The sequence below is a fragment of the Pangasianodon hypophthalmus genome, chromosome 18, assembly GCF_027358585.1.
Source record: "Pangasianodon hypophthalmus isolate fPanHyp1 chromosome 18, fPanHyp1.pri, whole genome shotgun sequence".
NCBI lineage: Eukaryota > Metazoa > Chordata > Actinopteri > Siluriformes > Pangasiidae > Pangasianodon > Pangasianodon hypophthalmus.
This window is the reverse complement of record NC_069727.1, coordinates 9345528-9371716: the sequence shown is the minus strand read 5'-3', so window position 1 is coordinate 9371716 and position 26189 is coordinate 9345528. Positions and strand designations below refer to the sequence as shown.

At 37.3% G+C, this 26189-nt stretch overlaps 1 protein-coding gene across 3 annotated transcripts; it reads left to right on the top strand.

Moving 5' to 3' along the window:
• The first annotated feature begins 1110 nt into the window (after positions 1-1110).
• Positions 1111-25327, top strand: tmem63a (transmembrane protein 63A). 3 transcript variants are annotated; one of them, XM_026923140.3, is made up of 23 exons: positions 1111-1781; positions 6466-6632; positions 8091-8170; positions 9885-9960; positions 10063-10100; positions 10307-10449; positions 10916-10967; positions 12991-13099; positions 13203-13273; positions 13657-13737; positions 14174-14300; positions 14615-14748; positions 16190-16363; positions 16460-16613; positions 16783-16889; positions 16973-17059; positions 19594-19653; positions 19801-19963; positions 20322-20427; positions 22732-22899; positions 23007-23122; positions 23826-23879; positions 24184-25327. In XM_026923140.3, the coding sequence occupies exons 2-23, from the start codon at positions 6474-6476 to the stop codon at positions 24307-24309; spliced, it is 2385 nt and encodes a 794-aa protein (XP_026778941.2). In that variant the 5' UTR covers positions 1111-1781; positions 6466-6473; the 3' UTR covers positions 24310-25327. The 3 variants fall into 3 exon arrangements, with proteins under 3 accessions (XP_026778941.2, XP_026778939.2, XP_026778940.2); XM_026923138.3 differs by having other exon boundaries at positions 12988-13099; XM_026923139.3 differs by having other exon boundaries at positions 1111-1786; positions 12988-13099.
• Positions 25328-26189: the final 862 nt, after the last annotated feature.

Sequence of the window (26189 nt, the reverse complement as noted above, 5' to 3'; positions counted from 1 at the left end):
TCTCAAGTCTCAAGCATTCAACTCCCATGTCAGGACTGATAAGTCCAAGTCAAGTTACAAGTCCTTAACTTTAAGTTTCGAGTCCTAAACAAGTCATAATGTGCTCTTTACCAAATTAAGGCCAGAGTAATAATTAATGTAGTAAATTTACACAAACCATTTTTAAAATTGGTGTTCATTACTTTCTAGACAAACTTTATAACTCAACGTAAATACTGTATATGGGTATTTGAGAGATGCATAACTACGACTATAAAAACTGACTATTTCAGTTCAATGTCACCTGTGATGGAGTGTACACGGTTTTGCCTTGAGATTTGCTTTGTGATGCTTTAAATGCCAGACAAAAGTTGAAGCTGTTGCTTTCGCATCTGATATTCTTGAACCACAGGTTCTCCATCCTGCAGCCCTTATGTTGTTGCAAACTACATAATCTTTGTAGGCGAAGGCTACTATCTTCAAGAATGTGCATGTCGGAATGTGTGGTCTTTCAACTCTTTTCGTTTGTCCAGTTTGTTGGAAAAAGAATAACTGATTCACTGCACATTTTTAAATGTATAATATTTAAATTCTGGTTTTGTAAAAGTATCATCTTTTCAAGTCAAGAGTCAAGTGAAGTCACAAGTCACTGATGTGAAAGTCAAAGTCGAGTCGCAAGTCTCCTTTGACAATTGACAATTTATTTATATAGCATAATTAATTACAACTTCTGTTGACCAATGTGCTTTCCAGCAAGTCATCAGAAACAGAAAAACACACAACAAACAAACAGAAAGGTTATAAAAACATACAAATATCCCATCAGCCATACGCAAATTTGTGACTCGAGTCCAGAACACTGCTAAACAGTCTGACTGTGTTATAAGATTTCATGTGTTCAGTTCTTTATCAGGTCTTATTCTATGATCATAATAGAACAGTTGTTGATTATGTCTCTTTAGTCTCAGTACAGTTAGACTAACTGTATGTTTCTATGAATGTTTTATCTTAAAACACAAAATATTTTTTAATGTACACTATGACACAGGGCTACAGTAAATATTATAAAGCATGGGCAGTGAGCAAACCAAAGCTGACTGAAGTGCGAGTATACACGGGGTTTTACGGTAATCACCAGGCGTTTGGGGCGGAAAATCCGTTAAGTCGAAGACTCCAGAGAAATTTACATGCATACTTTCTTATTAATTATTATACATGTAACAGATTTTGTTTCTAGCATAGAATACTTATTTTGCATAAATCTGTTCATAAGTTTGTACTCTGTTTGTATGTTTCGCTTTAAGAAGCGCACTTCTTTTCCTGGTCTGATTCTATCTGATTTCTTGTTTGTTTGTTTGTTTAGTTTACTTTTGTTTAGCTTTTAATTACCTTACCGCTGAAAGGTTCTATTAAGCCGGATGGGCGTGTAATACAGGGACTCATAACTAGTATTTCATGTCTGGAAAAGATCTGTAATCTTTCCGAGTTGCGTTATTTTACCCACCCGTATTCATAAGTCCCCGCCTTCTACGCGAGGATTGGTCAGTAGTCGTGTACTGCATTTCGCAGCCAATCCTAGAGCAGGTCTTGAAATACTATTAGCAAATCCTGAAGCAGGAGGCGGAGTCTGACGTAATACGGGTGGGAAATGTAATAGCTCGAAAGTGAAACGTCTTTCACAGTGCAGGCGGCTCGTTAAAATGTCTGCGGTGACGACGGTGTGTGTGTTGTTAGCAGTTTACAGAAGAGAGCAAGATTGAGAACTACAGTCCGGAGTTAGGAGTTGAGAGAAACGGAGGAAGGTGAGGTTCGTTTTCTGTGTTTATTTCCTCATGTTTGTGTTCAGGCACTATCATAACAGCTCTACAAGTTTACAAAGCTTGTTTATTAGGAAAAGATGTCTCCTCATATAAAGCTAGAGAAACGACAGGTTTTTCCTTCATTTTACACATTTAGACATGTTTTACAGTTTGTGCATTAGTGTTGTGTAGTTTTAGTGTTGCTCTACAACAGCTGGTAGGAGTGGAACTTTATTTTTGACAGCTGGAGAATTTCAGTGCTGTTTAGGTTTAGACATTATTTACAGTAAAGACAGTAAGTATGAATACTTATTAATACATAAGTATTAATAAGTACTAATACTTCTCTGATCTGAAGAAAGGACATGAAGGGAAATGAGAGATTTGTCACTTGTTGCCATGTCATATGATATACTGTATGTTTTTCACATTTTCTTCCCTTTATATAGTTTAAGAGTTTACACTGCCCCTGCATTATACTGTATAAAGGGTTCCTATTTTATATTATTTAATGATTTTATACTGTTTAAAGGGTCCCTACTTTATATTATTTAATGATTTTATACTGTTTAAAGGGTCCCTACTTTATATTATTTAATGAGTTTACACTGTTCCTGCATTATATGATCGGATGATTTCACATTCCTCACTAGTTTTGGTTCACACCCTGCATCTTCACAGAGTTTCTGAACCTTGTGTGGTATGCTCTGCATGCTTACAGAAGATAGATGGATGCAAACTAATTAAGGGCTGTTGCTTAAGTTGTGCTAATTATCCTTGAGATGTTACATTTCATAACTATGTCACAACAACTCAAAACATTCATGATGCTCTCAGAATAGTGTGGTTAGAAATTAAATCTCAGTTCTCGAAATTCATGTGTTGGAAGCAGGAAAAATGGGTAAGCGTAAGGATCTGAGCGACTTTGACAAGGGCCAAATTGTGATGGCTAGATGGCTGGATCAGAGCATCTCCAAACTGCCGGTCTTGTGGGGTGTTCCCGGTATGCAATGGCTAGTACCTACCAAAAGTGGTGCAAGGAAGGACAACCAGTGAACCTGAGACAGGGTCATGGGTGCCCAAGGCTCAGTGATGCACGTGGGGAGCGAATGCTAGCCCGTCTGGTCCAATTCCACAGAAGAGCTACTGTAGCACAAATTGCTGAAAAGGTTAATGCTGGCTATGATAGAAAGATGTCAGAACACACAGTGCATCACAGCTTGCTGCATATGGGGCTGCGTAGCTGCAGACCGGTCAGAGTGCCCATGCTGACCCCTGTCCACCACCAAAAGCACCTATAATGAAAAAAACTAGACCATGGAGCAATGGAAGAAGGTGGCCTGGTCTGATGAATAACGGTTTCTTTTACATCATATGGAAGGCGGGCTGTGTGTGTGTGTGTGTCGCTTAGATAGGGAAGAGATGCATCGTGGGAAGAAGGCAAGCCGGCGGAGGTAGTGTGATGCTCTGGGCAATGTTCTGCTGGGAAACCTTGGGTCCTGGCATTCATGTGGATGTTACTTTGACACGTACCACCTACCTAATCATTGTGGCAGACCAAGTACACAACTTCACGGCAACGATACTTCCTAATGGCAGTGGCCTCTTTCAGCAGGATAATGCGCCCTGCCACACTGCAAAAACTGTTCAGAAATGGTTAGAGGAACATGACAAAGAATTCAAGGTGTTGACTTGGCCTCTAAATTCCCCAGATCTCAATCCAATCAAGCATCTGTGGGACGTGCTGGACAAACAAGTCTGATCCATGGAGGCCCCACCTCGCAACTTACAGGCCATCTGAATGGTTAGGGGCACTGTTTTATGCTCTGCTTGTTCTGTTGGTGGAGTTTGTTTAGAAAGGAGTGATTAGCTAAACTTACCAAGCTACTCTGAGTGTTAGCTAAGGTCATATAGTCAATAGTAAGTTGAAATTTAGCTACTGTTAGCTGCCTTGGTTTATACTATCACTTTGTTCACTCAGTATTGTTTATAATGTCAGTACAACATGCTAGCTTAGATATCAAGATGAGCAAATTACCGCGAAAAAAATGAGAACTCCCTGCTGAGGGTCTATTAGAGCAGTGTACAGCAGAACAAGACAAGTCTTTGCTACAGAACTTGTTGTGTTGGAAAGTGTGTGTATTCATAATGCTCAACTATCATGTCCAAAACTGTCAATCACCCAATCAACCATGCCCTTTTAATTATCATCAAATAACTCCTATAAAACACATTTATTGTAAGGAAAAATATTTTGGGAGATATCAAGGTCAGCTGAACTTGTAAAAATGACAGAATGCTATTCTTGAAAATTATTTGTGTTGATGTAACTTAAAATGCATGTTTGGGTCTTTTACCATTCACTAACATGGGAATGGGCAGGGTTTAAAATTGTACTGCAGCCAGCCACTAGAAAGCCTCATGGACATTTTGGCTTCACTTTTGAATCCGTGCTACGATGTCCACTCGTATATTCAGTCATTGGTCTATGCTTATAGTGATGACATGAGAAAATCTATCTAAACCACTGACTATTAAGCAGTCTGTTTTTTTTTCTTACATTGCCATCAGGGTGATTTAATGTAACATCAGTGGTTTGGGATGTAATTAAGTCTGCACATAAATCTTTTCCCAGTATTATTAAAAAGAACCCTTTTTGCTACCAGTGGTATCCAGCCATATTGTAGTTTACAGTAAGAATCATTTTCAGACTTAAATTCAAAAGACATGTCAGTAGTTGTGTGGGAACTATTATCTGTGTTCAGACTTGTGCTAAGGAGGTGTTTGATTTTCTGGGTGGTGCATAAAGATTATTGAAATTATGTTCATGTAGTTCACACCCCAAGGTTGCCAGATTTTTGTAGAGTAGAGCACTAGAACACTTTCTTTTAAAACAAGCACTTGTCTTTAATTGCCAAAGAAACTCTATTAATAAAATAGTGGACTCAAATCCTATAGTGATTAGACTGCTCCTATTATATAATAAGTAAGAGGATTTAAATAAAAATCTTGTAGTAACCTAATATATTAAAGTTGCTTTTCATGAGTAGTCTTAGTCATAAAGCAGCTTTTCTATGCTGCTTTCCCACCTGCGTAATGGGAAACTTTATGAAAGCTCCTTTGTGTGTCAGTGTTGCATGAATAACGGCACTGAAGCACCAGGACACAGACACATGGAAGACCTTAGGGATAATCACAGCCATGCTCTGAAAAGAACCAGGTGCCAGAAAGGAAAGTATACAAGTATGAGAGCGAATAGGCATCATTCATCATCTATCAAAAAATTGTGAAATATCGTGGTTAAAACAAATCATCAGACTGTGGCGCTGGACTTGATACAGCTCTTTGTAGGAGTATATATTGTGCAAGGAAAAATCAGACATCAGAGACACTCCTCTGTTTTGGGTAAACCATGTGTCACTCTTGCAACTTTAAGCCCATAAATAATAATGAATACAGTGTGCAGTTAGTTTACTATTCACATTTGACTACATGCCACACACTTAACGCTGAATACCATCCTAAGACACAAAAACGTTTTTTTTTTAATTTTTGAGATTCTCTTAACAATTACTTAATTAAACAACTATTAGATATATATAGTGAGGAGAAATTAGTATTTGGACATATTTGTTTTTGTTATGTACTATATTTCCAGTGCATATATCCACTTCAGATTTACACACATAATGTCTTTTGACTTTGTGCTTATAGATATGAACAAAAAGTATGTATGCATAAGTGTAAAAAGACATATTTGTTGTTTGTCTGTTGGTAATTACAGCTTTGAGACATTTACAGTAAGTAGTAATTAGGTTTTGCAGCATTCTTTTCAATTTTGGCCCATTCCGCTTAGCAAATCATCTTCAATTCCTCAAGGTTTCGGGGGTCCCTCTGATGGACTCGCATTTCAAAATCCTCCATAAATAAAGTCAAGAAATTAGCTAGGCCATTCAAGCACTAGTTTTGAGTTATTTTGGCTGTGTGTTTGGGGTCGTTGTCTTGTTGAAACGTCCATTTTCCAGTGCCGGTAGCAGAGAAGCAGCTCCATAACTCCATGCTTCACTGTGGGTATGGTGCTCATGGGATCATGAATGTATCTCTACTTTCTCCAAACATGACGAGCTGAAATATTACCGAAGAGTTCTATTTTTGTTTTGTCTTTTATTCTAAAAGAGGTCTGATTTGTCTAAAGGTGGTGCACCTGTCTGGGGACTCAAGGTCCATGAACTTTCTGCTTGCATATTATCGAAACAGTTGTACTGACAGGGAAAGTATTTGCTATGGCTCTGTAGCTTTTTCCAGTCGAATGTTGTTTAATAATGTTGTGCGTGAGAACTTTAGGAAACATGATTGCTACTTGTTGCATGAAGTCTTCCCAACCAATGGCAACATTTTCTTTTTATATTTATTAATACATAGAGTACAAAGTCAAAACACAATAGTGTCTGAATAGTTATTTCCCCCTCACTGTAAATATTTCAGCTGTTTTCCCTAACCAAATAATTCAACTAATTCTGCTACTGTATCTTACGTCATTGAATAGTATGTGCTGTGGTAAAAGTGATACTTTTGTAGAATTGTATAGTTATTATACCATTATACCATATATTTTTTCCCAATAGCATTCCTAGTGCATAACATTGACTTACTGCTAGCAATCTTAAAGCTTCATTCTTCTTTTCAGGAGTACATATGGCTTCACCGTGGTGGGAGCAGTTCACCTCGTTGGTGGAAAATGACACTGCGCGCTCGGACAACAGCTGCTTCAGTGCCACCCAGAACACGGTGCTGATGGGCGTGAGCTTTGGTGGAGTGCCTGTCGTTTTGCTGCTCGACTTCCTCGTCTTCATAGTGAGTTTCTAGTGTCTCTGTTTGAAAGTGTGATAATTTCCTGCTGGAGTTTTTTTTTCAAGCACATTGTCTCTGTTTAGTCCAGGGGTGTCAGACACAAGCCTTGCAGGGCTAGTAATTATAGAAATTGGTGCCACATTCATAAATCCACAGCATAATAATCTTTCACATGTATTGACATCCTAGAGTCTGTGTCAAACAGATTCCTTTGTGATAAAACCAAAACAGGCCTGTACTAAAAGTGTTTTATGTTTTTGGGTGGCTTACTTATACCAATTCCATACCATGTTTTATACAGTATCCTCCAGAATTATTGGCACCATTTGGAAAAATGAACAGAAATGATTGTATGAAAAGAGTACGATGGACAGTAATTCAAAACGTCCATTCAAACTCTAACAAAAACTACTAGTTTTTAAAATAACACTATTTTCTCATAAGAATATACTATGTGGCAGACATTTCACACCTGTTTACTTCATTAATAAATGCGAAAATGTTCATACTTTCAATAAAAAATCATTATCATTAAAAAAATGTTACTTACAATTTTTTTTTGTACCCCAGGGTATAAGTATGAAGTTGCACACATATAAAGTCTCTTTGTCATCCATCACCATAGGAAATGTAAAGAACTTTCACTGAAAAATTGTAGATGGTTGGACACAATTAAACACAACCACAGCTGTAATGAAAAAGTTTTAGACAGAAAATTGACACGGTATTGGACACGTAAGCATACTGTCTTCCCACTCAGTCAGGAGGATGGTGAGGAAATGAAAGAATAGTCCAGAGATCATAGTTTAAGAATGACACAGTTTAGTTGATTCCTAGGGCTTCAGAAATCAACGGTTGGACACCACCTCCAACACAAAAAGACAAAAATTGCAAAAAAGAATCCTAAGGACAATCTACAATTTCTAAGGACAATCTACAAAATGCATCATCTGAACTTCACTATGTGGTATTGGAAGTGCAACTTGAATCATGTGTTGTGGTTAGATAAGGCCAAACTGTTTGACCACGAACAGCATCTGCATGTTCGATGAAAAAAGAAGATGGAAAGGAAAAACACGTGATACCTCACTGTAAAATATGTTGGTGGATGATTCATGCTTTGTTTTGAGGCTAGTGGTTCAGGGACTTTTGTGAAGATTGACAGATTGTGTATTCCACTAAATACTGCAGTCTCTTGAACCGGATACAACCTGTGGCCTGAATTGAAGAAAACAGCCCATGTAAACATACAGCTTTGTGACCTTGTAACAATCTCTTGGCCAGGAACTTATGGGACTACCATAAATTATCAAAGAGTTTACGGCCATTGTACATAAGAGTTGTGTATTTAAGAGTTTGTGTATTCAAGGGTTGTGTATTTAAGAGTCACAAGGACATTATTATTATTCTTAGCGAAGTTAGAAGTTTTGTCTCATGGCTCTAAATTCTGCATTTCCACAGGTGCTGCTGCTGGTCTTCTCTTGTATCAGGAAGAAACTCTGGGATTATGGGAGAATAGCACTTGTAGCAGAGGCTGAAGGGTGTGTAATAACACTGTGTAAATATCATGGCTTTATAAAGTGCCACAAAAAAGTATTTGCCCCTCCCTGATTTACTCTGTTTTTGCATTTTCGTCACACTTAATTGTTTCAGATCTTCGAACAACACTTAATATAAGACTAAGATTATAAGACAACCTGAGTAAATATAAAACGCAGTTTTTATTTGATCATTATTTATTGAAAGAAAAAAGTTATCCAACACCAAAAAAAAAAAAAAAACAGTTGTCCCTTTAGTTACTCAATCATCCAATTAACCAAATTTAATTGATAATTGGGTTCAATTAGACTAGACACACCCAGGCTTGATTACTGCTAGTCCTGGTGAATCTAAACATCACTTAAATAGAATCAGTGGGAAATAGGCTAAAAGGTCTCAACATGCAATACATCAATGAAATTCCAGAAGAGATGAGGAAGAAAGTTATTGAATTCTATCAGTCTGGAAAGGTTTACAAAGCCATTTCAAATGCTCTGAGATTCCAGCAATCCACAGTGAGAGCTATTATCTCCAAACAGAGAAAACCTGGAAGAGTGGAATATTCTCAGAATTGGCCGAGCATCTAAAATTCCTCTAAGAGTTTATTGAGGAAGTCACAAAAGAACCCAGATGAACATCTAAGGAACTGCAGGCCTCGGTCACCTGCTATAAGGTCAGCGTTCATGATTCCACCATTAGAAAGCGACTGGGCAAAAATGGTTTCAGTGGGAGAGTTGCAAGGAGAAAACCACGGCTAACCAAGATAAAGGCTCATCTCACATTTCACAATAAAATATATAATGATAATGTTCTGTGGACTAATGAGTTGAAAGTGGAATTTTTTGGAAGACGTGAGTCTCGATACATCTGGTGTAAAACTAATTCAATATTCCACAATAGGAGCATCATACCAACAGACAAACATGTGGTGGTGGTATTGTGATGGTGTGGGGATGCTTTGCTACTTCAGGGCCTGGGTAGCTTGCCCTAACTGACAGAAACATGAATTCCGCTCTCTACTAGAAAATCCTGAAGAAGAACGTTCAGTCATCTGTCTGTGATCTCAAGCTCTGACTTGAACCGCATTGAGATGCTGTAGCAGGACCTTAAAAGGGTGGTTCATGCCTCGAAAGCCCTCCAGTGTTACTGGGTTGGTGGGCCAAAGTTCTTCCACAAAAAAATCTGATCAGCAGTTATCAGAAGCTTTTGGTTGCAGTTGCTTTTTCACATAGATCATATAGCTGTTGCATAACCTATTTCCTTCAATAAGTGAAATAATCATTTACAAACTGTGTTTTGTGTTTCCTCTTGTTCTTCTTATCTTATATTACACTTGGTGTGAGGATCTGAAGCCATTTAGTGTGACAAATATGCAAAAATATGGCACCATATATACAAACAGTATAGAGTGTTGTGGCTAGTCTGGACATTTAGTGAGTTTAGTCATTTAGTTACTGAGATCTGATTAAGATTGACACATATTTACAGTATTAATCTACTACTACTAAATATCTTGGTGTATACATTACACTGTATATATATATATATATATATATATATATATATATATATATATATATATATATAATATCACATATAGAATTTGTTGGAACAGTCATGTCACATTAGTGGGAAATAAATAAGGTTTAATGGTGCATTTAATTAACTCTTATGCTGCTTCAAATAAATCAAAGTAATGACCCTTTCCAATTGCAGTTTTAATGAGATTTCTAGACGTCGTTATGGTAGGATGACATCATTCATGTCCATTGAGGAGAGTGAGCATGAGAGGGTGAGTCTATCTATCTATCTAACTATCTATCTATCTAAACACACTGATCATCATCATCCTCATTAAATAAATTCTGTGTGATGTCATATTATTTTCTCATAGGGATTATGTTCTTGGCTGACCTTCATCATCAGAATGGAGTGAGTTTTTTTTTGGTCTAAACACACAAACTGCAATGTAGCACACAAATTGAAAGTTCCTCTGTGTGTTTTCATATCAGATCAAGCAATAAGTCTGCTTTTACAACATCAGCAAGTCATGAATCTAGTGTCATTTACATACTGTGTAAATCCAACCTGGTTGGGGAATTTTGGAGGGATATTTATGTGAGTGTGTGTGTCTGCAGTGAAACAATGGTAAAAGAGAGGTGCGGGATGGATGCTGTGCACTATCTGTCATTTCAGCGTCATCTTATTATTCTCCTGCTCATCATCTGTGTGCTGTCTGTTTCTGTCATCCTCCCAGTCAATCTGTCTGGAAACCTGCTGGGTGTGTAATACTCACATTTGTACATGCACACATTTTTGAGAGCAACAAGTCATACAAGATTCAACATCACACACAGTTGAATACATGTGTGAATAATTTCTCACATGTGATGTAAATATAGAGGATGTAAGTGGTTAGGTAATCTAGAGATCTCTACATTGCAACTTTATTTCCTGTTCCTTTATCAAGTACATAAGAAGCAGTTTCTTTCTTCCTTATATAAAAAAGTATGAAGTATGTTTCAGAATGTACAGATTTGTTAACAACTGAATGGTAATTGAAAAATACTTGTGATTTAATTAGTAAGAAAAAGCAAAAAGGAGAAACTTCTGCAAACACGGTCATCTGTGTGTGTGTGTGTGTGTATATGTGAGAGAGAGAGAGAGAGAGAGAGAGAGAGAGTATGTGTGTATGTGCCAGGCTGTGAACTGACAGCAATACATGACTGAAATCTGTTCTGTTACAGGGAAAGAGCCATATAATTTTGGCAGAACAACCATTGTAAATCTTGAGAATGGGTAAGTAGTCTTGTGTGTATGTGTGTGTTTGAGAAGGAGTGATTACATAATTACATTTCTTAAAGTGTAAAATCATTCTTCATACTGCTTGTAGTTAGTGAATTGGAAATGATGTATGTTTTTATGGTGTAAATATTTGTGGAGGCATTGCAACCTCACGCCTCCAGGGCCCTGGTTTTATTCTGAGCTCAGGGTACTGTTTGTATGGAGTTATATATATGTGTCCTTGTGGGTTTTGTCTTGGTCTTCTCGTTTCATCCCACTGTCCAAAAACATGTTGCTAGATGGATTGGTCATGCTATGCTAAGTTGCCCCTAGGTGTGAATGTGTGTGCAGCATAACCTGCAATGAACTGGTGCTCGATCCAGGGTGTATTCCCGTCTCACACACAGTGTTCTCGGGATAGGCTCCGGATCCTGTGTGACCCTGACCATGATAAAGTGCTTACTTAAGATGAATGAATGAATTGTTTATGGAAGTTCACTCTTCTAAAATTAGTAGGAGGAATGTTACTCTTACATATTCATTCATTCATTCATTCAATGTTAACATTTAGACTCTCTCACAGACACACAAAATGTTCTCAGAATAACCACTTTTACTTAACAAATTCGATATGCATTATATTGCATCACTTCAGAATAGCACGTAATTCTGTAGTTATGTCTGAGATCTGAATATGGATGTGTGCAATTTTGGTAATAAATCCTCTCTATATGCACTTATCTCAACTCTGAATACATCCCTAGGTGAATAGCAGTAGTGAATAGTATTTCTTTGAGGTTAAACAAATATGTATAGGGCCAACATACATAAATACTTGCTAAACCATTTGTAAATTACTCACGAAGAGCAGAACTATTCCACAGCCTGCCTTGGCTTGTTTATCATGGAACAAATCAATGCTTCATTCGACCTTGGAAGTAGGAAGCCAGGAACCCCAAATTATGTCATTTTTGACTTTTGTGTATTTAAGCTACAAAGTGGGGAAAAAACCACGGGCGCCTCCATGTTCGTCTTTTGTTAGCAACAAGCTAATCAGCTAACTGTAATGTTGAGTGATGTATAGTCAATGTTATAGCAAGCCAATGTGTTCGTATGTTGATTGATCTAAAGCAAATACTTGTATATACAGTATAACTCATTTAAAGTAAGAAGTGCTATTTTGTTTACTGTTCATACTGTGAGCAGCCATGTTGAACTCGCTGAACTAAGAGTTGAGACCATCCCAAGTTCCCATGGCGGGGGGGTGGTGTCTTTCATTTTTCCTAGATGGAGGTCAGAAATTACAAGTTATGACCTTTACTCGAATGCAGCATAAGGCAGTGTTGTGGCTCAGAAATGTATGGCTGTAACTGCAAACTGCCTTTGTTCACTGATGATAGTAATGCTGATAGAAGTTGCCTGCAACAGCTCACAGACCCAAAATGCACTGCCCTGAGAGCTGTTTTTAAAGCAAGAATTGCATATGCTGAAGTTGAGACGGAAACCTTAAGGCCATCAACCTCCAGACAGCACATCACCAGGAACAGTACACGCTGTTTTGTCATGTCTGTGAATGATATGCAATCAACCATCAAACATAATGTCCTTGTTAACCATTTTCAGATGAATGCTGTTAGCTGGAGGTTAACCCCTCTAAGTTTTAACTTATTCTAACAATTACTATTATTTCAAATTAAAAGTGCTATGAGCTTTTTAAATCCAAAAAAAGTCCAGACTCTGAAAAGTGATGTATCTACAAGAGAGGTAACAGAGAGGTAAATCTTATGATCTTATAACGGAATTCATAGGCTTGTCTCTAATTGTGTAAAGTAGTTGTACAAGAGCTACGTGTCTCTGGAAATAGTCTTTTGAAAGCTACGCATTATGTGCGTAGTGTCCTAAATTTGCGTTGATGCAGCAGATTGGACCACCACAGAGGGAAATATTATGGCTTGACTTAGATATAGAATAATTATATCCATATATATGTCCATTTACTGAAAACTGAAGTCTGTGTGTTTTTGCTATTCTAAAGCAGGAATAGCCTGCTTTGGTTGCACACAGTGTTTGCAGTTCTGTACCTCATCCTCACGGTGGCACTGCTGAGACATCACACCTCTCTAATGAAAGGCACCAGAAGAGAGACAGTGAGTGGACACACAGACACATACACACAAACAAACACAAACACACACACAAAGACATGGATTTAGTTAACTTTTTAGTTCTGCTTTTTTCTGGTTCACCCAGGCTAGAACAACGCTGTTTGTGTGCTCCATCCCTCCCACTGCCAGTGAAGACAGTTTAAGGATTCATTTTACGTAAGTGCAAAAACCTTTCAGCATCTGCCAGTAAATAGCTCTTTATCCCGAGGTAGCTTCATTTTTTTTTTCACCAGTCATTTCAAATAATGGCAATAAATACCACGAGGCTTATGAAAGCTTCAAAATGTTAGACCTGTTGAGATTCATACATTATACATTCATTATTATTATTATTATTATTATTATTATATACACAGCATAGTATGGTACCAAATGCATGTTTAACCATTTGTCTCCTGCCAGTCTTTTTTTTCTAAGAAGCCAAGTGATCAGTGTCATTGGTGTTATTATTAATAATTTCAAACATGTCTTAAGCTTTTTAAAAATGTGTTGTGATGTAACTCTCTTCCTTTTCCTCTTTTGTTCTGTTGTACACGCAGAGAGGCATACCCATCCTGCGAGGTGAAAGATGTTCGTTTATGCTACGATGTGGCTAACCTGATCTACCTGACAACTGAAAAGTAAAGAAAACTCTAGAATATCTTTTTTATGCAATACTCAGTGTCAGGCATCATTGTTTTGCTGCAAAAGATTAATACAAAATCAAGCTCTATTATGCTATGATTTTCTGTTATTTTCCACACAAGCACAGAGGAAGTATGTGTTTTATCACATCCTCATCCCAGTGACCTTTCACAACAGTAACTGTCACTGTTTTTCGTTTCTTTTTAAAAAATGACCCTTGCATGCACTCACATAGAAAAAAAAAAATGAATATGATACCCTGGCTTCAGTTCAGTAATGTGCTGGAATCTTTATGCTTTGCATTACAGTCTAAAATTATTAGCCAGATAAACTTGTAGTGTGTTCATATTCCATCTCACAAGAAAAAAGTTTTTTCAGGTGAGTTTAGGTTGAGTTCTTTTTAGATTTTTATTGTTGGATGATCTCACACAGGAAGCGAGCAGAGAAAAACTTGCTGTATTACCGCAAGGTCCTTGACTCCCAAGGGCAGAAGGAAGTCATCAACCCCCGGCCTTGTGGGCATCTCTGCATCTGCTGCACATGCCAAGGGTGTAAAGGGGTAATGTGGACTCGACTATTAGTGTATATTATGAAACTGTAACTTTACTGGACCAAATGTGAAAATCGTGCAATGTGAGGGGCCAAGACAGAATCCAGCGATAGGCTGCTGCTTAAAATTCTATATTACAATACAAAATGTTTATGTTTTTATTTTTTAATAGGTGTACAATATAAATTTATATAATGTATGGCACGATTGAAAACACTAACGTGTGAGTTTAAGGTTGGAGATAGGGATTTAACTTGATAACTTACAGAGAGTTGTGACTTGAACTAACATGGATGTGTGTTTGTGTGTGCATGCATGTACAGATTGATGCTATAGAATACTACAGTTCTCAGGTGGCACAATTTGAAGAAGAATTGGCAAAGCATAAAGACAGTCACAGGCAGCGTCCACTGGGAATGGCTTTTGTCACACTCCAGACTGAATCCATGGCAGCATAGTAAGTATTCATTTAACAGCGTTTATTGGTTCGCTGAGCGAATTAAGGCTGTATTTCTAAAAGTTGTATTCAGTGTAAATTTCTACACAATGTGCTTCAATGGGAAACATATGAAGGCGTTTTAGGGCCAGTGTTTAAAAAAAATAGATACATATCAGAGCAATGTTTGTGTGTTAAAATGAGGAACGTTGAGGGTTTGGTGAAGTTATCGTCTCTTTGGTTGAAGAAGAAATCACAGACAGTGGTCAGATACATCTGCATGCCATTAAACAGGGTATATAGTTGCACAGAAGCCAATGAGAATCAAAATTATTGATCTTGAAGGAATGGAACACCGGCACGTTCAGTGTCGAGTCCCCAATGCATTATGGCATGTGAATGATCAAACTAAGCCTTATGGCGAGTCCATATGCCATAACGCATTGTGTGCTCGATCGCTGTACTAAGTGCACCAGAGTTACAGCTGTTACACCGCAGATGTTATCATCAATACTGTAGTAATCCTTGTTAGCATCCTCCAAGTTCTTGTGGTTCTTTCTTCTAAATAAACACAATTTCTTGCACCATCGTTTCAAAGTTTTAATACTACTAATAATCTGGCGCCGATGTCCAAGAAAGGTGGGTTGGGTGTTGGTGGCTCGCACCTCCAGGGCTGGGGGCTCAAATCCTGCCCCGGGATTAGATAAGATTTCCTTTATTTATAAAACCAATACTGTGTCCCTCATTTTAACACAACAATGCTCTGATACCATTTTGTCATAGTATTATCACTCTATTCCTGAAATATTGCGACCTTTTCTCTGACTTTAGTCTGACTTTTTTTTTCTTGAAATTGTATTATGACTTTATTCTTCAAATATTGTGACTTATTTGTCATGATATCAGACATTACAACTTTGTTTCAGCTTATTTTCTTGCTATATTAGATATTACTTTTTTCTCAATATATTAGGACTTTAAGACTTTATTCTCAAAATCTATTTTTATTTTTTAAACAGTGGCCCTAAAATGCCGTTGGAGAAAAATGCTACAAAACCCAGCAATGCATAAAATGTTTGATGAAAGTACATTATATTCCTTTCCAAATTTAATGTTTCTCCTCTGATAGAACAGTCGTTTAAACATTTTTTAATTGGTGCCAAATTAAATGGTGCTGTAAAAAATCTACAATGCTTAAATATGCTTGACAGAAGTGTATTATTTTTGCAGACAGTCCCAAGAAGGAAACATAATGAAAGAGAAAAGATCAGAGAGAACGCATTGTGTGTTTTCTAACCACACTTAGTTCAAAAGCCTTACATTTTTGAACAAGTATTCTGACAACAGTGTGTGTTTATAAGTGTATTAAAATATTTATGAGCTGTGAGATCTCTGGGAAAGAATTTATGATTACAATATGTGTACCGTCTCCTCTCGCTCTTTCTCTCTTTTCCTCTCTCAGTATTCTAAAAGATTTCAATGCTCTTCAATGTGGAACTGGGTCTCAGGCAATGGCAAGAGTGAGAGAAATAACATGTGGCTGTAGCAGGGAGCCTCAGCCTTCATCCACTAGTGAACAGCTGAAAGTAAAAAAATGGAGAGTGAGCTATGCAACCCATCCAAATAACATCTACTGGTATAACTATTAACTGCCTTTCCTATACAATGTTGTACTTGAGTTTTTTCTTTATATGGCTTTTCTGTAATATCATGGTGTCGTTTTCTCTTTCAGGGAGAACCTGTCGATGCAGAGGTGGTTGTGGTGGTCTCGATGTATACTACTGAACATCTTTCTATTCATCCTGCTCTTCTTCCTCACCACTCCTTCGATAGTCATCTCTACCATTGACAAGTTCAATGTCACCAAACCCATCCACTACCTAAATGTGTGTGACTGCACAATTGCACATCGGCACAAACACCTTTCTAACAATAGTGTTACACTGTATGCTGTGTAGTAACGGCACGTATTATGTGCCACGTATGTTCTTACACTGTTGACTTGCATGGTGCCTTCTGTTACATATATTTCCTGATGTGTATCTGATCCACCAGAGTGCTGTTATCAGTCAGTTCTTCCCAACTCTGCTTCTGTGGAGCTTCTCTGCACTGTTGCCCACTATAGTCTACTATTCTACACTGCTGGAGGCCCACTGGACCAGGTGCATGCACACACACACACACACACACACACACATACACACACTTAGACATACAGAAATAAATCTGAAATCTTTGTGTGCAGGTTGAGTGAGAATATGAGTATGATGTACAAGCTGTACATCTTCCTGCTCTTTATGGTGCTCATCCTGCCATCGCTGGGCCTAACCAGGTTAGTCTTTATCTTCTGTTTCAGTTCTGTTACACTTATTACATACAGCATTCTATTCTATGCTATTGCTTTACTTCACAGCAGCATCTTGTTTGCATTCTTTTCTAGTCTATTACATTACAATAACCAGTCCAATCTTATTCTATTCTATTCTATTCTATTCTATTCTATTACATTACATTATAATAACAATTCTATTCTATTCTATTACATACCAATGAGCATTTTCTCTGTTCTATTACATCCCAAAATTACTCCTATCCTATTCTATTATATTCTATTGCAATAACCATTCTATTCTATTCTACTCTACTCTACTCTACGCTGTGATGAGCATTTGATTCTATTCTATTACATTGCCGTGTGCTTTCCATTCTATTCTCCTTTATTCATGAAAATTCAATAAACATTTTATTCTATTTAATTACATTATTTTGTATTATATTACATTATAGCAATCACTGTATTTTATTTGATTCTATTTGATTATCTTCTGTTACATTACAATGAGTATTTGGTTCTGTTCTATACTGTTACATCACATTACATTACAATGAACATTCAGTCCTATTTTATTTTATTCTTGTACATTACATTACATTCCAATAAGCATTTAGTTCTATTTTATTCTATTCTCTTACATGACATTATATTACAATGAGCATTCAGTTCTATTTTATTCTATTTTGTTACATTACATTACAATGAGCATTCTCCAGCTACTGGGGTTGCATGCAACAGTGCGCTCTCAGTGCTGGTCCTAAGCCCGGATAAAATTGGAGAGGGTTGTGCCGGGAAGGGCATCCGGCGTAAAAACTGTATCAAATCAAATACATGGACTAGTGATCTGCTGTGGCGACCCCTAACAGGAGCAGCCGAAAGAGGAACAACAACAGCATTACAATGAGCACTATGTTCTATTTTATTCTATTCTCTTACATTACATTATAATGAGCATTCAGTTCTATTTTATTCTATTTTGTTATATTACATTACAATGACTATTCAGTTCTATTTTATTTTATTACATTACATTACAATGACTATTCAGTTGCATTTTATTCTGTTCTCTTGCATTTCATTACAATACAATGAGCATTCTCTTCTCTTTCCTTCCCCTCCCTTCCCTCTCTCTCTCTCTCTAATAGAATAACCTTTTCATTTAGTAGTCAAATTAAATAATATGTAAGTGTTTCAACACCGTAACTATAAATATTGTAAGATAAATATTCAGTGAAATCAAGAGATCGTGCTGTCACATACACACTTGCGCGCACACACACACACACACACACATATATATATATATATATATATATATATATATATATATATATATATATATATATATATATATAAATGCTGTATTTATATATATATATATATATATATATATATATATATATATATATATATATATGTGTGTGTGTGCGCGCAAGTGTGTATGTGACAGCGCATTATCTGCTACCACTTACAGAATCCACTGTTAACTGTTAAATCTCTTGATTTCACTGAATATTTATCTTACAATGATAAATATAAGGGGTGGGATATATTAGACAGCAAGTGAACAGTCAGTTCTGAAAGTTGATGTGTTGGAAGCAGGAAAAATGGGCAAGCATAAGGATCTGAGTAACTTTGACAAGGGCCAAACTGTGATGGCTAGATGACTGGGTCAGAGCATCTCCAAAACAGCAGGTCTTGTGGGGTGTTCCCGGTATGCAGTGGTTAGTACCTACCAAAAGTGGTCAGAGGAAGGTTTTGGTGGCACAAGGGAAACACAATATAAGGCAGGTGGTTTTAATGTTATGGCCAATTGGCGTGTTTATATATCCAGCCATTCTCCATACCACTTATTCTACCCCGGATAACAGTGTAACCTTGAGCCTATCCCAGGGGACTCGGGGCACAAAGCGGAGGACACCCTGGATGGAGAGCCAACCCATTGCAGGGCGCAATCGTACACACCCATTCAGTTCACACACTACGGACAATTTGGAAATGTCAGTCACCCTACAACACATCTTAGGACAGGGGAGGAAACCCCCAAAGCATGGGGAGAATATGCCAACTCCTCACACACAGGGCAGAGGCGGGATTCGAACCCCCAGCCCCATAAATGCGAGGCAACAGTGCTAACCATTAAGTCACTGTGCCCCTCTTGTTTGTTTGTTTGTTTGTTTGTTTGTTTGTTTGGTTGGTTGGTTGGTTGGTTGGTTGATTTTGTGTGTGTATGCAAATGTATATGCATGTATGTATGTATGTATGTATGAAATGTATGTATGTATGTATGTACAAAAAAAAAAAAAAAAAATCACCTCCCCAACAGAGCTTTGGACTGATGGTATTCCTAGTTTGTGACCTAGCGAGTTAATATCAGAATGTATTTTTGATAGACTTCAAAGCACTATTGTAAGTCGCTCTGGATAAGGGCGTCTGCCAAATGCCATAAATGTAAATGTAAATATGTATGTATGTGTGTATGTATGTATTATTACATTACATTATTGCATATTGTTCCTTTCCACTCACAGTTTAGATGTGTTTTTCCGATGGGTCTTTGATTCTCAGTTAGACCGGAAGCTGAGGTTTGAGTAAGTTAAGCTTGGTGTTCTCTGGTATTTACATCATGTTACCTTTATGTGACATCACCTTGATATTATTTTTTGATGTATTCTTTGTGTTAGACTACTAATGCATGACACATAACAATAATTGATGATTCTTCGTCCTTGCAACAGGTGTGTGTTTTTGCCAGATCAGGGCGCATTCTTTGTGAATTATGTGATCGCTGCTGCACTGGTAGGTTCTGGGATGGAGTTGCTCAGATTGCCGAGTTTACTGCTCTACACTGTGCGCATGGCTCTTGCACGCTCTGCTGCAGAGAGGAAAAATGTTAAACAGGTAACTGTGTGACCCCTGACTTACGATGCACAACTTCTCTTAATCATTTTGGGAAATAACTAAATTATATGAAACATCAGAATAAGTCATGCATGCTTTGCATAAGATGTTAAAAATAAAGCATTATAATGACCTTACAATTAAATACTAAACTCCAACGTTGCCCTAGCAAGTACAAAAATAGATTATATCTTTATCTTTCTAGATTATTAAAAAAAAAGATATTGAGATATTCTCCATCTATTGTGAGCTTCAATGGTCTTCATGTATCACTGTATGATGTTTATTGCATAAAGTGTTTACTGTATTATATACTCCACCTTTCGTGACAAACATCATCTCTGTTTGTTCTGTGAAGAATCAGGCATACCAGTTTGAATATGGGGCAATGTATGGATGGACTCTGTGTGTCTTCACAGTCATTATGGCCTACAGTATCACCTGTCCTGTTATAGCACCATTCGGTAAGAGAAGTGCACACTTTACATAACAAATATTTTCTGAAACTAATACACTGCTGTCTGAATTTCTTATACCTTGTTAACAAGGGCCTTAGTATGTAAATGTGTTTTTTTTGTGTTTAGCTAATGTACAGTCGTTGAAGCACTATGAGATGAGTAATAAGGTTGGCTCAGACAATTCTAATTAATCACAATACTCTCCTATTTATCCTCCTCTTCAGCCCACTTTTTAGCATGTAGTTAGAGCTGTGCTTATATGGACAAAAACTGCAAGGGCCCTTTAGATGTGCACAGCTTTAATCATGTGTGGAAAAATAATAGTCGATAATTACAAGGATATTGCAACTGTAATTGTAATAATCAAACCAGTTGTAAGGATAATCAAGGGCAGCTGTAGGAGTGCACTTGTAAACAGATGTGGAATGATTATAAATTTACTTTTGCCCTGGACCATTACAGTTAGTTTGGCACCACCCATGTTATGGTCCAAAACATTTTATTGTCAGGCCTTACTTAAAATGCATGCATAAGTCATATATAGGTGTTGATGATTTATTATTTATACAGTCACTGGCAGTGTAGACTCAGGTAATTATGCGTAAGCATTTGTAGATGGCATTATGGTTTAATAAGTAGTACAGTAATAAATGTGTAACAAGTAATAAATGTGTAATGTACAGTCCTGGGGAAAAAAATGGGCCAAGCCCAAAGTTTTAATGATCTTAACAGCAAATCATTGTTCAGGAAATTAGCAAGAATTAAACAAATAGATGAAGTAACTTAGTATGGGAAGCTTTTCCCTTTTCTTTAAATGTTTAAGCTTTGTGGCCCTTGATGGGCTGCATCAGGTGCGGCAGAAAACCAAATAATCTTTTAATTAAAAAAAAAAATCCCAGAAGATATTTTTGGAAAATGTTGTACACCCAGACATGTGTTAGTTTGAATTTTACATCAAGCATTTTAATCATTATCGTGATTTTACCTTTGCGTACGGAAAGACTGTATAAGTGAGTTTCCCTGTTTCTAGCTTTTCCCCAAACAAACAGTTCACTGCAACAAAAGTAAACGAGCAAATGGTGGCACAGGAGCTCTCAGGAGTGCATTGTTTAATTGTTGATAATTTTCTGACCAATGATTTGTTGTTAAGATCATTAAAAGCTTAATAATTGGGATATTGTGCTTGGCCCATTTTTTTTTTGCCCAGGAGTGTATGTTTTTATTCATAAAAAGGGCTAAAGTTACATGCACACTGCACATGTGAGCTTGAGAAGTACGTCTGTTTGCAAATTAACCTGAAAGTGTGGATTTCAAACGTATTGCATCCAGTAAGGAAGTTGCTTCAATTTCATTGTAAAATGACAATAAAGCTATTCTATTCTATTCTATTCTATTCTATATATACATTATTTCCATTACCTGGCTACATGAGTTAGTGAGGTAAAACAATAGACAAGTTATTTTAATCCTTTACTATGGCAGTTCAGCCTCTTCTTGCTTTTATCTCACAATGGGAAACGAAACTGTGGATAAGCATCTGGCAGATGATATTTCTTTTATTTTTATCATTACAATTTTAAAGATTCCTACACAAGTCTGCATTACAGAGAAGCTGAGTAAATAACTGTTTGTGCATGAGTTTTTGGGAAGAATGTATGATGTACGGTAGGTACTATGTTTGCGGACCATCATTTGTGGCCAGACAGTCACGATGGGTCAGCATTACATGGCTGCCACTTGTAATTTAAGTTGAAATGGGCTCAATTTTTTCTGCCACGTAGCGAAAGTCCTACCTGCTCACAGTCCCACAATCCCTGGTGTATTTTTTGCAGCTCCCCTTTGAAAATGAATGGGCACAAAATTTAAGATAAAAGATTCCGGATGAATTCCCATTCAGTATGCTCTTACTGAAATGATAATAAAATCGCCGCTTACAGTGTTTTAAAGTGTGTGTGTGTGTGTGTGTGTGTGTGTGGGTGTGTGTGTTGTCAGCAAAGTTTGACAAGAAGTAATTCCTTCTTGTAGAAAACATAGCCTAATCATTGGCACAATGCACAAATGATGTCAACCAGGGCTTGGGCTTGAAAAGAATTTGATGTTTTCAGTCTAGGTCTTGATTCGGTCTTGCTTTCATTTGGACTTGATCTTGGCTTGGCTTCGACCTGCTTAAGATTTGGTCTTGACTGGATCTCTGCTAGTCTTGTAATTATCTTGGACTTGGCAGTATTACCTACAGCCCTACTCCCTACATCACACTAAACAAACAAATATGGCATATTTTATAAATACAGTGTCTTTGTGCATGTGCAGGTTTTCTGTATATAACCTTAAAGCATCTGGTGGACAAACACAATCTGTACTTTGCGTACCTGCCTGCCCGCCTTGACCGACAGGTGCACCTGGGAGCTGTCAATCAAGCCCTTGCCGCACCAATCATCTGTCTTTTCTGGCTCTACTTCTTCTCTGTCTTGAGAACAGGTAAAACCCATCCATCAACTAATTATTTTATTTTAATAAACCTATTGACAATTTAACCTTTAATTCTTTTAATTGTACTCCCTATATGTGTGTGTTTTTTTTTTCAGGATTCATGGCTGCCACTTCTCTCTTCACGTTGGTGGTTCTGTGTGTGACCATTTTCATTGCCATTAGTTACACCTGCTTTGGCCACTTCAAGTACCTCAGTCCTCATAACTACGCTGTAAGATTATTTTGTGTGCATAATTTTACTCCTTGTTTATTGTGACTAAGGAAAATGGACCCCCCCCCAAAAAAAAAAAAAAAATCCCCAAGGAAAAGTGTTTCTTCCAAAACAGTCAGTAATTTTTAAATCATTTTCTCTTCAGAATAGTTTATGACTAATTTTTTAGAGCTTCATTGTACAAATATGTGTGGTTTCCTGAGAAAACCTAACTGTTTTTCATCCTTACAATCTGGGCTAAGATCACATTGGGTAAGGACCCAGTTTTACAAATACGCTGGGAAAACCAGTCAGTCTGTCTAAATACTGTGTATCTTAAAGCTTGCTACTTAAGTGTGATTTCCTCATACAATGAATGTCATATGTTCCTGGAATTGGCTCTGATTAGACCGTGATCAGGATAAAGCTGTTACTGAAAACGAATGAAAACTTTACCGCTTGTTGATATACATGCAAAAGAGAAATACAGTTCAGTTCAGTGACACAGTACTTCAGATCTACTAGAGTTTTTTTTTTTTAAATGTTAGTGTGACTGCTTTTCCCAATCCACCGTACATTTATAACAAACAAAACACAAATAGCAAAACACAGCTATTTGCAATATATCCAGTGTTCCTGAATCCTGTGTGTTTGTGTGTGTGTTTGTGTGTGTGTGTGTGTGTGTGTGTGTGTGTGTGCACGCACACTTTCACATACGGAGTAGGTTAAGGAAGAAGATGAAGACTCTGATGCAACTTCAGAAAGTTCCACTGGTTCTGTGAGTTCCCACCGACATTAGTTCATTGATTCCATTGCTTGTTTACCTATTCTCTCTCTCTCTTTCTCTCTCTCTTTCTCTCTCTCTCTCTCTCGATCACACACATTGCTCTTTTTGCTGTGAAATGAGAAGCATTGTAAGGAAAGAATGCTGTTATTCTCAGTATCCTATGACAGATGGAATTTCCCTCTTACTAAAATAAATCTTCCCCAAGTGCTTTAATAAGATTCTTTGAGACAAGACCCAGAATTGTTTATTTTTGCCAAAATCATATATACTCCTAACCATAAGTTTGCTTTTGCAGGTGTACCTTCCCAAGGTTTTGTACCCTGAAGATGCCTCCATGTCTCCTGCGGAGGTCAGCCACCACCATTCATATGGCACTACAGACGCAAGCCCAGCTGTTCTCAGCACACAAGAAAAGCAGTGAGACTAGGACACTTGACATGGCTGTCAATTAACAGATTCAAGCAATTAAAAAGCCTAACTTTCACGGCTTTATGCACTTAATGTACAAGGCAAGCCTGATGGTGTAAGAAACTGGGATGACAGGGGTGTGAAGGTTTACAGAGTATACTGAGCAGAAACCTGAAATAGTCATAGTGTTAACATTTTGATGAAGATGATGTCACAAAAATGTTATTTCCAGATGTGGGGTGTCATTTATGATTTTTAAAGCAAGAAACATGAGTAAATTATTGATAAATTACTAAAGGATGAGCGCAATCCTGTCAACAACTAGTTTCTACCAGCACTCCAGAGTTTTGACATAATGATTTAATGTCACTGCACGTAAAGTAATTATTTAATGTCATCCACTCTACTAATGTGAAGTTGTAAGTAAATATAGTGATGTTTTGAAAAACATGACATCGGTTTGTTTGGTTTTCATACCCTTACACCCCAGTCAATAACAGCATTACAGCAAAATGGACACTTTGTAGGGCTAGAATAAATTCAGGGATGGTGGGATGGGACTGCTTGATTAAAAATATCACAGCCGCTGGACTATCTACTCTTGAGGTTTCTCAGTAACAAAGCCATTTCAGCAAAGACCTAAAACCTTCCTCATCAAGTATGGTTTACTCTATGCTCCACTGAAGGGCGTAACCCAAATGTTGCACAAGGTTTTGGAGCTTTTACCAAGGAGAAGAAGCCAAATGAATCATGGCTGTTTGTCTCTGGGTTAAAGGTTGCTTTAACCAAATGAGTTCACAGGCTCAGCAGCTGTGTTAGAAACAACTGATTACATTTTCTGTCAGTGTAATGAATGATCATAGAATTTTTTAGTACATAAATAAATCAAAATCAAAGGTATTGTTAGAAAATGTAAAATTATAGTCAAATACGTGTTGTGATTTGATATCCTGCTTTTGACATGGTTTGATATTGTACTTTGATGCTTCTAATATTTTAAAACCAGATTTCTGATAAATACACTGTTTGTATGTAGTGTGTGTGTGTGTGCGCTCATTGATACCTGTATCATTGTGTAGGATGATAAGTGCTGAAAGTGCTAATTTGAAATACACTGTAGAGGGCACTGTTTTCCTACAATGCCCTTTAGGGATAAGAACAGTTTTAAGGGGAATAGTTTTAATAATTATTGGAGCACTAATGAATGTGCAATGAGTCTATTGAACTTTCTTCATTTTGCAAGAATGGAAAAAAAAAAAAAAAAAACAGACAGACACAAGTGTGAATATCATAATAATGAACAGAGACTTGTAACTCCACAAAATCTTCCAGAACTGCAGACCCACAATTTGTCCAAATTGTTATTAACAACCATGCAGATACAGGTCAAAAGCTTCAGTTAATGTTCACATCAGACTTCAGAATGGGAATGTAATCTTTGTGACTTTAACCGTGGCTGGTTGTTGGTGCCAGATGGGCTGGTTTGAGTATTTCAGAAACTGCTGATCTCCTGGGAATTTCACACACAACAGTCACTAGAGTTTACACAGAATGGTGTGGAAAAACAATTATTATGGGCTATTATGGGCACAGACTCTCCAAAACTGGACATTTGAAGACTAGAAAAAGACCAGGTGATTTTTTTCCCCCTAATCTTCAACTGTACAGTTTGGGTGAACCTGTGCCCATGATAGTTTCAGATTCCTGTTCGTGGCTGACAGGAGTGGAACCTGATGTGGTTTTCTGCTGTGAAAATCCCAGGAGATCAGTAGTTTGTGAAATACTCAGATCAGCCCATCTGGTACTAATATCCATGCCACGATCAAAGTCACAGAGATCACACTTTTTCTTCATTTTGATGTTTGTTGTGAACATTAGCTGAAGCGCTTGACC

Bases quoted from the DNA above. Each gene is read 5' to 3' on its own strand.
- tmem63a (XM_026923138.3), top strand. From the start codon at position 6,474: ATGGCTTCACCGTGGTGGGAGCAGTTCACCTCGTTGGTGGAAAATGAC. The intron at 10,450-10,915 runs GTGTGTAATACT...GTTCTGTTACAG, and splicing joins TCTGTCTGGAAACCTGCTGG to GGAAAGAGCCATATAATTTT. The intron at 14,749-16,189 runs GTAAGTATTCAT...TTCCTCTCTCAG, and splicing joins ACTGAATCCATGGCAGCATA to TATTCTAAAAGATTTCAATG.